Source organism: Nicotiana sylvestris, chromosome 11 (genome assembly GCF_000393655.2).
Source record: "Nicotiana sylvestris chromosome 11, ASM39365v2, whole genome shotgun sequence".
In the NCBI taxonomy this organism is placed as follows: Eukaryota; Viridiplantae; Streptophyta; class Magnoliopsida; order Solanales; family Solanaceae; genus Nicotiana; species Nicotiana sylvestris.
This window is the reverse complement of record NC_091067.1, coordinates 41325624-41340246: the sequence shown is the minus strand read 5'-3', so window position 1 is coordinate 41340246 and position 14623 is coordinate 41325624. Positions and strand designations below refer to the sequence as shown.

General features: G+C 38.6%; 1 protein-coding gene across 1 annotated transcript; it reads right to left on the bottom strand.

Moving 5' to 3' along the window:
• Nucleotides 1-8805: 8805 nt before the first annotated feature.
• LOC138880962 (uncharacterized) lies at nt 8806-9563 on the bottom strand. The gene is made up of 2 exons (XM_070161149.1): nt 9247-9563; nt 8806-9157 (listed from the first exon to the last, which is right to left on the bottom strand). The coding sequence occupies exons 1-2, from the start codon at nt 9561-9563 to the stop codon at nt 8806-8808; spliced, it is 669 nt and encodes a 222-aa protein (XP_070017250.1).
• Between the last annotated feature and the right edge of the window lie 5060 nt (nt 9564-14623).

The following is a 14623-nucleotide window of genomic DNA, read 5'->3' as shown; positions in this document are numbered from 1 at the left end:
TGGTCATAAGAAAGGTTACAGTGATAACTTAGATATCACTCTTAGAGTTAATAGGTACAGATACTAAGAAGAAAACATCTGAACACTCGGACTCCTTTGAACTTAGTAAAGTGACATGGACATGTGGAATATCAGTTAAAATTACGAGATAATGAACCTGGTGATGAACATATAGAATGTAGGGAAGCAACATGTAGGGGTGGACAATATCATTGGTGAAAGGGAAACATGAACATGATTGTTTTATCAATGATAGTAATCAAATAGAATAAGGACCATAGTGATAACTCAGAGGCAGTTTAACAAACACTGGCAGACAAGAAAGTATTTGAACATTGTAAGCTCAAACTTAAAGTTAAAGGACAGAGATACAAGTCATGACGAAATTCAGGTTTCAAGTAGCACACTTAGCTTCTAAAACTCATAAAATTTTGAATGTGCAATAAAATAGGAATGAGTTCATTGTAAGTCACTAAGAACTATGAGGTTTACATTGAACATAAACATATAGAATTTAGGCATGGAGGTTGTAAGAAATCTCATAACAAAGATCAATAATTATCATTCAACTAATCGATTATCACTTAAGGAATCATAACAAAATAGGCTACTCATAAAGGATTATTATACTAACAAGACATAATTATCAAACATGTCCAACCCATACAACATAATTATAATATACAGAACTTAACATTAACATATCTAAACCATTTAGAGAGGCGAATAAAAGAAAAAAGGAAAGAAAGGTGTTGGCATTCTTAAGGGCAATAGACCAAACATATTCCCTTTGTTGCTCAAAGATCCTACAAAACTATCATTCTTGAACAAGCAAAGAACTCGGGAAAGAAAGGAAAAATAGTAAGAGGCCTAATTATCAGAACCCTAATTTCTTAGTATTTTTGACTTTTCAGAGTTTAGGTTGCTATGATTTGTTGGTTAGATTGTGTGTTGGTAAGAACATAAAAAAAAACCTTTATATAGTGGAATTCATTGCTCTAGGGCTTTACAAATTATAAATCAGTAGTGGAGAGTGAAGCACAAGAAACCATCGGTCAGAACCCTAATACCCAGAGGTCATTGCATTTGTCCTCTGGGTGTCGAATATTGATGATAAAGCTAGCTAACACCTCCTGCTCACTTTGATTTGAAAGAACAAAGGAAGAAACATGTGAGTTTGAAGTTTCACCTTTGTACTCTGATTTATTCGACTAGGGTTTTGAATCTAAAGGCAAAAATTGAAAGAACGACAGGAGTGGGAGTTTTGGAACAAATGTAATAGCTATGCATGCTATCGATTTGAAAGATCAGTAACGATTTAAAGTTTCATCTCTGAGGTTAGGGTTTCAGAATTTTGGCGGTTTGAATTTATGATTGGAAGGAGAATGTTAAGCAAGAATCGCGGATAAGGAAGTCAGACGAATGTGACGATCTGGCTAGTCGTCTCATGAGTTACCGCTCTATTTTCCCTATTTATGCTTCTTTATGCTTTGTTTATCCGTGTTATGCGATATCGGGTTGGACGGCTCGAATCCAGAAGGAATTTGATAAGGTTAGAGACACTTAGTCTCTTTTGAGGAAGCTTAAGTTGGAAAAGTCAACCCTATATTGACTTATTTGTTAGATGGCTCAAATGTGAGTTCTGATGGTTTGTCTAGCTTCGAAAGGTGATTTTTGACTTAGGAGCATGATCTAAATGAATTTTGGAGGTTCGTAGTAGATTTAGGCTTGAATTGGCGAAGTTGATATTTTGGCGATTTTCGGTTGGTAGGCAAAATTTTGATATAGGGGTTGGAATGGAATTCTGAGAGTTGTAGTAGCTTTGTTGGGTCATGTGGGATGTGTGTGCAAATATTCAGGTTATTCATATGTAGTTTGGTTGGGTTTCTGATAAAAGCAGAATTCGAAAGATTTTAGAATGTTTGACTTGAATCCGATGTGTTTTGGGTGACTTGATGTTGTTTGAGGTGTTTTGATGATTGGAAAAAGTTTGAATAAGGTTTAAGGATATGTTGGTGCCTTTGGTTGAGGTCTCGGGGGCCTCGGATGAGTTTCGGGTGGTCAATCAGATCATTTTGGAGTTTAGAAAATTACAGAAGTTGCAGGTTCAGCTGTTGCATGTTTTTACTCTTCGCATTTACGAGTGGACCCTCGCGTTTGCGAAGAGTCAGAGGAAGTCAGTGGAATTTTGGCCTTCGCATTCGTGAGAAGGGCTTCGCGTTCACGGAGGGCTGGGAAGTGATGCATCGCGTTCGCGTGTAGGGCTTCGTGTTCGGGTAAAGGAATTGGGTCAGCTGGGTTTGAGGTCAAGTTGTTCATCATGTTCGCTGGAAGGGGAGCGCGTTCGCGAAGGTTCGTCTGGGTAAAGCATCACGTTCGCAAGGACTTGGTCGTGATCGTAGAGGAGAAAAATTGGTCAAAGTAAACTTGTGCTTCGCGAACGTGAGGGTTTGACCGCGTCCGCGAAGAAGGAATAAATGCCTGGGCAGAATAATTTTAAGCTCGTCTTGTCCGCGATTTTGAGGATTATTTCCTCCATAGTTGATCATTTTTGGAGATTTTTTAAGGGGATTGAAGAGTGATTCAAGGGGAAACATCTGGAGGAGGAATTTTGGACTAAAAACTCGATTATTATGTGAATTTCACCAATAAAATCATGGAAATTAAGCCAAAAATTGAAGAACTAGGGCTTGGAAATTTAGACCCTTAATTGAGGATTTGAAAGACCATTTAGGGCCGGATTTGAGAACTTTTGATATGTATGAACTCATGGGGAGATAAGGAATCTATTGATGCAAAAATTATTGAATTCCGAGACGTGGGCCCAGGGGTCGGGTTTTGGTAATTTTGGGGTTTGTGTCCCTTAAATGATTGTTTTCGCTTGGGCTTCATTTTCTTAGCATATTTTGACATCCTCGTTCTGATTTTGGATAGATTCGATGCGAGTGGAGGCCGATTCGAGGGGCAAAGGCATCGCAAGCTAGAGATTTAGCCGGTTCTTTGTGAGTAATAATTTTAAATGATGTTCTAAAGGTTTGAAACACTGGATTGCACATCGTAGTGTTATATTGAGGTGGGACACACGCTTGATAATGGGCGTGGGGTCGTACACTATTGGGGATTGTGACTTGGTCCGTCCAGGTTGATGATTTTACTACGTATTTGAGTGAAATTTATTTGATATCCTCATGATTTGGGATGAATGCCATATTTGGGCTTTGTGCCAACTATTAGAATCCTTCGAGGATTTTTATTCATATTTCCTCACTGTTTTGATTCATTACTTGAACTCAGTCATGTTATTTTCTACTATTTTCATACTCATCCATGTTTACTCCATTTTTAAGACTTAAATGCTATTTTAACTGATATTTGGGATGAGAAACACTTTTTTACTATTGCCCGAGGGGCTTGTGATGATTTTTGATTGAGTAAGGCGGAGGGCCTATGTTATGAGGAAACACTGATATTAATTTGAGGCCGAGGGCCTGAGATATGTACGCATGAGGTGGCTTGATTGATATGAGGCCGATGGCCTAATTTTGATTCCACGAGATGGCTTGTTATTGCGCTTGGGATGTAAGGGGCCCCTCCAATAGTCTGTACACCTCCAGTGAGCGTGGGTTCCCATTGTGATGTGAGATTCAGCCCGAGGGGATGGTATTGCTCTGAGATGTTGCCTGAGGGGAGGATCCGTTGATATTTTGCCTGAGGGCGAACTTCTATTTGTTTACTTTACCTTAACTACCTGTCAATTACCTGTTTACTTGTTGAAAAAAGGATTTTACTTAACTTTCTCTCGTTTATTGCTTTTAAATGATTTTATTGCTTTATTATAGAATGTCTTGTGCCTTACATATTTTCTTACTTCCAATCATTATTTACATCTGTTATTCACTGAGTTGGAGTACTCACTTTATTCCCTGCACTCTGTGTGCAGATTCAGGTGTAGCTGGTCCCGCTCTCGAGTGCTGCTTCATTCAAGATTCAGGCAGATCTCGAGGAGTCTTTAGGTAGCTGTTGGTGTTCGCAGCTCGGAGCTCCTCCCTATCTCTTTTCCTTATGTCCTTAGTTCAGTGTTAATCTCTGTAGTTACATTTGAGTATTCAGTGTTGTTAGATGCTCGTGACTTGTGACACCCCGATTAGGGCTGTGTTGGGCTGCACTTCCGCACTTTATTGATACTATCCGCTACTTAGTATTGCTAAATCATGTTTTAGACTGCTTTTATGTTGTTTAACTGTTTAAAAAGTGAATTGGGTTTAATTGGCTGGCCTTGTCTTCACGAGAGGCGCCATCATGTCCGGGTCCTAGTTTAGGGTCGTGACAACGAGATGATTTCTTTATGACTTCATGACCTTGCACCAATTTGTACAATGCTCAGGTGATTGACGGGTTATTTTGAGTAAGAACAACGAAGAAGAGGAAAAGGTAGGGTTTGGGGAGTGAGACCAATTGTTCTCTGAGTTAAAAATAGGGGAAAAGATCTGGGTTGTTGGATCATTTGATCAATGGACCTGATAAATAGTGGCTTTACTTATTTAAGAAAAATTATTTTAGGAAAATATGGGGACCGTTGGATCTATGTGATCCAATGGCTGAGATAATTTCTGATAATGGGTCAAAATTTAAATAAAAAATAGGGAAAATTTGTGAACATTGATGGTTTGAATCAATGGTTAAGATCACTTGTGTTTGTTTTGTGAGTGGGATTAATGGGTGACGTGTCAGGTCGTGATTGGTTAAGAGTTGATGGCAAGGATTGCCAAGCTGGAAGGGGATATGTGTTTGGACTGGGCTATTTTCCGGATTGGGTTTTACATTTGGGCTAAAATAATTTAATAAATAGCCACTTTGTACTTGGTTAAATAATTGCAATTGTAGCCTTTTAATTTTAAACCCCTTTTAAAAATCAATTTAAGTAAATTTAACAATTTCAATAAAATGTGATGAAATTATAATTACTGTTGTTACCTATTATTATCTACAAATGAGACATATTTAAAATGGTAGCACTAAATTCAAAATATTAATAAAGTAGCCTAATTTTTTTGAAATTAAGGGATAATTTGTCAAATTATTAAACCTATGTTATATATATACAAAAGATATTTTATAATAGTAAACATATTTGCAATTACACAATATCAGTACTATGTAATTAATTTTGAAAGTAATACTTAATTAATTTGTAAAAATAGATATTCATTTCTAGAAAATACCTTTAAACCATTTATTGTAAATTGTTAAGCATGAATAAATTAATTTTAAAATGGAGGGTCAAAATTGCTCGTCAACATCTACCCCTCATTTACCGGAGATGATCAAAGAGTTTTCGTGCAAAAAAATTGAACCAAAGCCAATTTTGTTCGGACTTTAGGTAGGTATTATAGGAAATGCAGATGGTGAATTGCATGATTGAATAAGGGAAGAATCTGGGAAGATTTAGGAATATTGGACCGAATTCTAGCTTTAAATTGCTTACATACCTCGGGCCTAATGAGGATCAGGCCTCATGTAATTCTGGAATAAGGACTTTGGGGAAGCGACGCTCGCTTGACTTGCCCTAGTATCGTATTATGATGATACGACGAGATGGAAGATTAGTCATTCATGATAGCTTGAATTTTGTGGCCTAATTTGAATGATTCAAAATTTTGAGCTCGTTGGTCATCTTGAGTTGGGGTCATGAGTCCGCTATTGGGTTGGTTGTCTCAATAGCGTTGTAGTTCGGTCTACTACTAAGAAGTAGTTCCATGTTGCGGTATTTGTTCCTGATAAACAAAATGAAATACATGAATACCAACATATTATAATGCAGAATATATAAAGATGCGATGTAAATGATGCAGGAATGATGATTTCTGGTTGTCGGTGAGCCATTATTTGAGATTGGATGATGGGATACTTGATCATGACTCGATTTGTTAGCTAGCCTGGGTACCGTTCCGTAGCTGTTGGAGTATTTGAAAATTGTCTCCGCTTGTTGTGAGAAATTTGCACTGAGAAATGTTTTCGCTTGTTGGGAGAGCTTAATTTGCAGGGTGCGTCTCCACTTATTGGGAGAGCAACAACAAACAACAACAAGAACCCAGCAAAATCCCACAAGTAGGGTCTGGGAGGGTATTATGTATGCAGACCTTACCCCTACTCCGAAGGAGTAGAGAGTAAGTTTCCGGAAGACCTTCGGCTCAAGATAATAAGAAAAACAAAAAGGAGAGAATATTAGTTTCACCGCAGAGATCATAGGAAAAATAGGAACATAAAATGCAGAAGGAAAAATGCAAAACAAAAATGATGGCTAGTAAATAGGTCCTGCGCCAAAAAGCAAAAATTGTAAGACACGACAATGCCCCTAGCTATTTCAGACAAAAACCCTATTAGACTAGGCTCACAAAAGTACAAGGTAATGCAGGACTCAACTACCTCCTAGCCTACAACCGTAATACTCAACCTCCATAACTTCCTATCAAGTGCACTTAAATGTAATGTTGTCGCTACCTAGGAGCGATCGAAATCATGCCTAAAGTTGCATGAACAAAACGTTAAAACATTCAAGGTACTAGCGAAATGAAATATAAGCATGCCGAGAGATACTCTTGAATGCGAAGCTAAACTGCGGCCATCAATTGGCAAAACGTTGATGATGAGGTTTGCGAACATTGATTATGAGGTTAGCTCAATCGCTAAATTGTGGACATCGTGGGCGAAGTTTGTGGTTTTTTATATACAAGGCTCCAGTTGGAGAACCGACATTCGATTTGTACAAGGCACTATGATTGATTGAGCTGACATTTTTCTATATACTAGGCTTCTATTGGTAAAGATGACGTGCGATTTGTACAGGGAGCTCTGGTGGATTGAGCAAGCGGTTTGCTATTTATAGGACTTCGATTCGCGAAGCCCGCATTCGTTTTGTACAAGATGCTTTGATTAAGTGAGAGGGCGATTTGCTATTTACAGATTTTTGTATCAACTAACTGGAAAAGATTACTTTATATATATATATTACTTTTAAGGAAAAAGTTGTCATCCCGGATTATGACATGTTACGAAAGGTTCTTCGTATATGAACGCATTTCTCAGAGAACTTCATCCTATTGATGTCAATCTTCCATGGTATCTCTGATAATGCGGCTACATGCTGTTACAACTGCATCTAATTAAAACTAATGCATTACAGAGGTTTCCTAAGGTTATGACCGAACCCTTTCAGGTTGCCTACGTATCCAAATAGAATCAGGTCTAAATATAGTTTGTTGAATAATGATGAAATGCAAAGAAATGACCGAGCCTAACTCAGGCAGCTTGTGTATATAAAATGAAATCAGATTAGGACGTAGTTCGATTACAATAGATGCAAGATGATGAGATTAAGAAATAAAAAAAGCCAAGTCTGAATCAGACAGCCTACATATCCAAGTGGAATTAGGCCAGAACGTAGTTCAATTATAAAAGATGACTGAATCTGATGAGGATTGCCTAGGTATTCTTTTTCGAGGAAATCAAGTCGGCGTAGTTCCTGAACAACGTATAAAATGACATTTGGTTTTTATATTACAAGAGAAATAGGGGGGAAGAGAAATCGAACCCTGCATGGGTTGCCTAGTTCTCCCACCGTGGGAAGTCAGGTTGAACATAGTTCTGCTACATCAAAATGCTAACTATATCTACCTTCAGGCATAGTATCTCTTGATTGCATCTGAGTTGATCAGCTTTGTGCTGACTCTTCCATCCATTCCTGCTAATATTAGAGCTCCACTAGACAGTGCTCTGCGGACCACGTAAGGACCTTGCCAGTTTGCTGCAAACTTTCCTTTGCTGCAAACTGCCCTGGTGTGAAATGGTGGGGCTTTACTCTTTTGTTAAATGCACTAGCCATCCTTTTCCGGCATAGCTGTCAATGACATACTGCATCCGTTCTTTTTTCATCAATGAGAAAGAGTTATTCTTGCCTGACCCATATCCACTCTACGCTGTCCAATTTTTCTTCTTGGATGACTCTTGAGGACAAAATTTCAACTTTTACGGGTATCACTGCTCTAGTAACATATACCAACATTTACGGCGTTGCCCAATGGATGTTCTCATGGTTTTCTCATAACGCAATAAATAATTGGGTTGCTTCTCGTTCCATTGCCTGTGATTGTCTTCTATCTTTCGTAGAATCCTCTTGATATCTTGTTGGCACCTCAACTGCCCCATCCATTTATGGTCTGTAAGGTATGGAATTGTGATGGAAAATTCTGAAGATTTATCTTATGAGGTCACTATTGAGGTTGGCGGCCTTGTCAGTGATGATAGACTTTAGTATCACAAATCTACAAACGATGTTATATCAGACAAAATCTGCCACCACCTACATTGTGACGGCCTTGAAAGTAGACACCTCGACCCATTTGGTGAAACAGTCGATGGTTACAAAAATGAAACGATGTCTGTTTGACGATGCAGGCTCTATGGGTCCTATCATGTCCATGCCCCGGGTGGCAAAAGGCTAGGATGAACCCATTACATTTAACTCATTTGGTGGAACCAGGATGGTCTCCATGAATCTGACACTGGTGACTTTTTTGCACATAGCGGATGTTGTCGCATTCCAATGTCATCCAAAAGTTTCCAGCTCTCAAAATCTTATTGGCTAACGTGAACCCATTCATGTGGGGTCCGTACATCCCCGTATGTATTTCTTCCAATAGCTTGGTTGCTTCGGCGATGTCTACACATCTCAGCAAACCTAAGTCTTGGGTCCTTCTATACAAGACTTCCGTTGAGGAAACAATGGTTTACCAATCTCCTGAGGGCTCACTTTTGACCATTAGTATCATTTTCTGGGTATTCATGGGTCTTGAGGAACCTCTTTTTGTCATGATACCAAGGTTTACCATCTGGTTCTTCATTCACATGGAAGCAATAGGCATGTTGATCCTTGATTTCTATCTTGATGGGGTCGATAAAGTTCTTGTCTAGATGCTGAATCATGAATGATAAGGTTGCAAGGGCATCTATGAACTCATTCTGAATTCTGGGACATGTCTGAACTCTATCTTTGTGAACTTTTTGCATAGCTCCTTCACACAGTGTAGGTATGACAATATATTGACATTCTTGGTCAACCATTCTCCTTGGACCTGGTATATCAACAAATCGGAATCTCCTATGACCAAAAGTTTTTAGATGTTCACGTCAATCGCCATTCTGATTCCGAGGATGCATGCCTCGTATTCAGCCATATTATTGGTATACGGGAATCTAATATTTACCGACGATGGATAGTGTTGTACAGATTCCAAAATCAAGACTGCCCCATTTCTGATTCCTTTGAAACTTGTTGCTCCATCAAAAAACATTCTCCACCCAGGGTACGATTCTTCAATATTCTCTCCGGCAAATAGTACCTTTTCATCGAGAAAGTACGTGCTAAGTGGTTTGTAATCCCCATCCATTGAATTCTCGGCGAGGTAGTCGGCTAAATCTTGTCCTTTGATAGACTTATGAGTTATGTACATAATGTCAAATTCGCTGATGAGAATTTGCCACTTAGCTAGCTTCCTGGTAGGCATTGGATTGTGAAAAATGTACTTAAGCGGATCGAGCTAAGATATCAGATGTGTGGTGTATGCTGACATGTAATGACTTAGCTTCTGAGCAATCCATGTTAGAGCACAACAAGTGTGTTCTATCAAAATATACTTGGCCTAGCATGGTGTGAACTTCTTGCTTAAGTAGTAGATGGATTGTTCCTTTCTCCTAGTTTCGTCATGTTTCCCCAACACACAGCTGAAGGCACTGTCCATGACTGACAAATAGAGCAACAATGGTTTCCTTGGTTCAGGGGTAACCAGCACTGGCGGGTTTGAAAGATACTCTTTGATTCTATCGAAGGCTTTCAGGCATTCCTCCATCCATTTCGTGGCATCATCCTTTTTTAATAGTTTGAAGATGTGTTCACACATTAATATAGGCTGGGCTATGAAGCGACTTATGTAATTCAATCTTCCCAAGAAACTCAAGAGATCTTTCTTACTCTTTGGCCGTGGTAATTCCTGGATGGCCTTGATTTTTTATGGATCTTGTTGTATCGCTTTCCTTCTTAAGTTAAAACCCAATAGTTTCAAGTTGGGACACCGAACGCGCACTTTGCTGGATTCAGCTTTAAATCATACCTTCGCAGGCGTTCGAAAAATTTCCTCAAGTCGTCCAAATGCTCAAAACGTTTTCGAGATTTTATGATGACATCATCCACATTTACTTCGATTTCCTTATGAATCATGTAGTGAAAAGGGTCGCCATGGCCCTTATGTAGGTTGCGTCAGCATTTTTGAGGTCGAACGGTATGACCCTATAACAATAGACTCCCTAAGGAGTGATGAATAATGTCTTCTCTGCGTCTTCCTCATGCATTAGAATTTCATGGTATCCAGCGAAGCAATCCACAAATGACTACAGTTCATGCTTCTCATAGTTGTCGATGAGGATGTGAATATTTGGCAAGGGGAAATCGTCATTTGGGCTAACTTTGTTGAGATCTCGGTAATCAATACATATTCTGATCTTTTTTCCTTTTTGGGCACTGGGACGATGTTTGCCAACTAGCTTGGATAGTTAGTGACCCTTACTACATTTGCCTCTATCTAATTAGGCGCCTCTTCTTTTATCCTCAGACTTAAATTAGGTTTGAACTTCCTAAGCTTCTGGTTGATTGGCGGTTTAATATAGTCAGTGGGTAGTGAATTATAGACAATATCGATGCTTAATCCTGGCATGTCTTCATAGGACCACACAAACATATCGACGTACTATCGGAGGAGCTCAATCATTTTTTCCTTCTGCTTGGCTTCTAGGTAAATGTTGATTCTGGTTTCTTTCACGTCTTCTTCACTTCCAAGATCGACTACTTCCATTTCTTCGAGGTTGGGCTTCTTCTGTCTCTCCACCTACTCGATCTCCTGCGTGAGATTATCTGGTATCATACTTTCATCATATTCCTCATAATCCGGATCGTGACTCTCAGCAGCTTCGTTACATGTCATAATCGCATAATGCAGTTTTCTATAAGTTTGATTACTAAAAAGAAAAGATAGGTATATATAAATGCACTAAAATAGAGTTGTGATACTTAAGAAAAGTATTATTTTTACTTCATCAAAAGGGGAACATCTTAAGCGTTCATAAGAGGGAAATGACAAAAACGTACAAACACAGTACATGCCTTAATTAACCATGTTCTTTCAAAAGAAAACATTAACAGCTCTGTACTACTAAGACTCCCCTCTAACCAAAGATGGAATGGATGTCCTATTCGGCAGCTCTTCCCTTGGTTCGGCATCCCTAATAGTCGGGGTCTTGATGTCAGTTTCTTCACAAAATTCTTCAATTATATTCACAAAAAACGTTCCTATCCCGTCGATGATGTCATCTTCTGGCGTTGAACTCTGTCTCGGTCCTGAAACATGCTCTGCCACAAAAACGTTTTCCCAGAGCTAACAATGCAAGTTTTCATTCTGGGGATGATATCCTATAACAGCCCTTCCTTTTTGCCCATTGTGCTCAATTGGTTCTATGAACCCATCTTACTTGGCTCCCAACCGTGTTCCTAGCCTATATCCATGTCTCATCATCTCCCTTATGGCCATCTTGGACATACACGGTGATTGCATTCCCAAATTTTGTTCAGTCTTCTCCTCCTCAATAGTCTGTATGATTTCTACAGCGTGGAAGGCGACTCCACCTAGTCCCTCAATGAATGGGCAGCATACTCCAAATAGGCGAAGTGACCCCACTTGTCGCGGACCACAATATCTTGGAATTCCACTCGAATTTTATGCATTGGTGCAAGGTAGATGGCACGACCCCTGCCATATGTATCCAGGGCATGCTTAGGAGCAAATTGTAAAAAGAGAAAATGTCCATCACTTGAAATAATATTGGCAAGTCGACCGGCCCGATCTAGAAGGCTAGATAAATTTCCTCAACAACATCCTTTTGCGAACCGTCAAAGTCCCAATCTCTTACATGGCTTTCCTTGGCTTCCCTTAAAAGAATTCCCAACTCCTGCAGGGTGGAGAGTGGGAAAATGTTGACTCTTTATCGCCTGTCAACTAGCACTTGAGATACCACTTTGTCTCCATATGTGACAGTGATATGAAGAGCCTTGTTGTGGCTTGCGCCCTCGATAGAAAGTTCGTCTCTTATGAGAGTGATCATGTTTGCCTCTACCATTTTCCCAATTGTTTCAGCCAATACCTCGTTTGTGGAGTTACTTGGTACACTTACCCAGCTTAAGATGAATCACGTTGGAATGATATGAAGTACGGTTATCGAAAGTATCCACCCTAGGTGGATCAGGAAATTACTTCAGATGTTCCCCAATGAGACGTGAGCCCTAGTGACAATGTATTACATCTGAGGTGATGGTTGGAGCTAGTGAAAAACTATGATGTTGATATTATATACAATCCAAGGAAGGCGAATGTAGTAGTCTATGCCCTCAGCCCGTACATCTATGGGTAGCCTATCATATTTACAGCCAGAGAAGAGTGAGATAGCTTGTGAGATTCATTAGCTAGCTAATCTTGGAATTCGATTACTAGATTCAAGTGGTATCAGAGTTACTATTCAGGACATGGCAACATCCTCTTTAGTAACTGAAGTGAAGGAATACCAGTATGAAGATCTTATGCTAGCTCATTACCGAGATACAACCCCTCAAAAGGAGAAGACACCATTTAAGGTTACAGGAGATGGAGTCCATATATATCGGGGTTGATTATATGTTCCTAATGTGGTAGGGTTGCGCCAACAGGTTATGGGATAAGCAGTGAGAGGATAACCTAGAGTTGAGTAGCACACCTCGGTAATAATAAACGTAAGTAAGTATTATACGGTATGACCTACTTAGATGCACTAAATCCATAAGGAGAGATAACCAAGGCTAGGAAACAAAATATAGCAATAGTTGTAAGTTCAGCAAAGTACCAAGCAAAGAACTTCAGTAGACCTATATATGCTCCGAGGGACATCTTGTCATAGTTTTGTATATGTTCACAAAGTGAGGCGAAGAGATTGGAAAAAAGTTGAAGAAAAAAAAGAGAGAGAAGATATGCACATAAAAGGACAAAGTCATACATGCTGCATCACAGAAGGTAGTCAAAGTTACGAGATTGGAATAATTTTGATCACAAGTCGTGATGTGAGAAGAGGCCTAAAGGGGGGAATGTCCTGGTCTTTGAATTTATTCACAGAACAATTTCCTAGATGGTAATAAATAAATTATAATATTCGCGAGAGCTATAGGTTATGAGACTGATAAGCACAATGATGTTACACCTCATGTTTTTGTATGTGAAAGTATGTCATAAGTCAATTGATCTAAGCTCGAAAATCATATCTTCTTTGAAAGTATATAAATTGATTTAATTTCATTATACCCCGTACTTCAAACATCATTGTCATTATAGGATTATTTAATATAAACTCAAAAAAAAAGAAGAGAAAATCCTTCTACAAGGATAAGAAAGGTTTATTGATGTTTTAATTAAGTTAAGATGAATATGAGACTTGTTAATCATAATTTAAATGAGTTTAAAGTCATCATATGACTATATATGTTGTTTGGATATGAAATATAAAGTTTGGGAAGAATCGGATATAAGTTGCGGATAAACCGACAAAAGATTTCCCTTGTAATGAAGCGCTGTGAGCAATACATTCGACGTGCTATATGATGTCTTTTTTGGACATATTATATACCAAAATGAAGGTCTTGGAACCTTATTTCCAATGGTCTAAATTATTTATTCATATGATATCGGGGTAGAGAAATATGAATTTATAAAATAGGGTCGCCAAGTCACGTCGCCACACTTCAGAGAAACTGGCAGTTTTATAGTCCAGATTGCGATGCCGCTTTCTCCTAATATATTGAGAGTTACATGGAAAATTTTATATGGAATTAAAGCACTATGTTTCTAGTTTCCAAATCTGCAAACCATTTGTTAATACGATATTGGATTAGAGAGATACAAGCTTCCAAAGATGCACCGCTCAAGCTGCCTAGCAGGTAGCTTACCCACCTGCTTGGAGAATTGAGGCGGTGGGCTTATAATTTATCTTATCCCTTGTATATCTCTTCATTATACACAGAAAACTTACACCAAAACACTCTCAATTCTCTCTAAGATCTGGTCCAAGATCTCAAGAACCAAACTAAAAGGAAATCAACTCAAATCATCATCAAAGGTGTTAAAGACTACATGAGAATGCTTCTATGATGTTGTGATATGATTGAGGGCTATTGTGAGCTAAGTTGAGATAGAGTTTCGAGTTTTAAATGTTATACAAGGTATGTATAACATCTACTGGATTGTGCCTAAGGCTAATCTTGTGTTGGTTGTTTTGTTTGAATGAAAAACCATAAGATAGCGCTTGAAATAACATGAGATAGGTTGTCTCTTTGGTGGGGCTGTTTTGTTGTTAAATATATGGTTTGTGGTGACTGGAAATTGTGAGAAATAATTTGATAATATTTTAGCTGCTTTTTTTAAGCTTTTATAGGTGTTAATTAAGTTGATTGAAGAAGAAAAGATGAAAAATATGTGATTGACGGTAAACATTAAGGTGT

Coding starts and splice junctions, on each gene's coding strand:
- LOC138880962 (XM_070161149.1), bottom strand. CDS start 9,563: ATGCCTACCAGGAAGCTAGCTAAGTGGCAAATTCTCATCAGCGAATTT. Junction 9,158..9,246: donor TCGGTAAATATTAGATTCCC/GTATACCAATAA, acceptor TTTTGGTCATAG/GAGATTCCGATTTGTTGATA.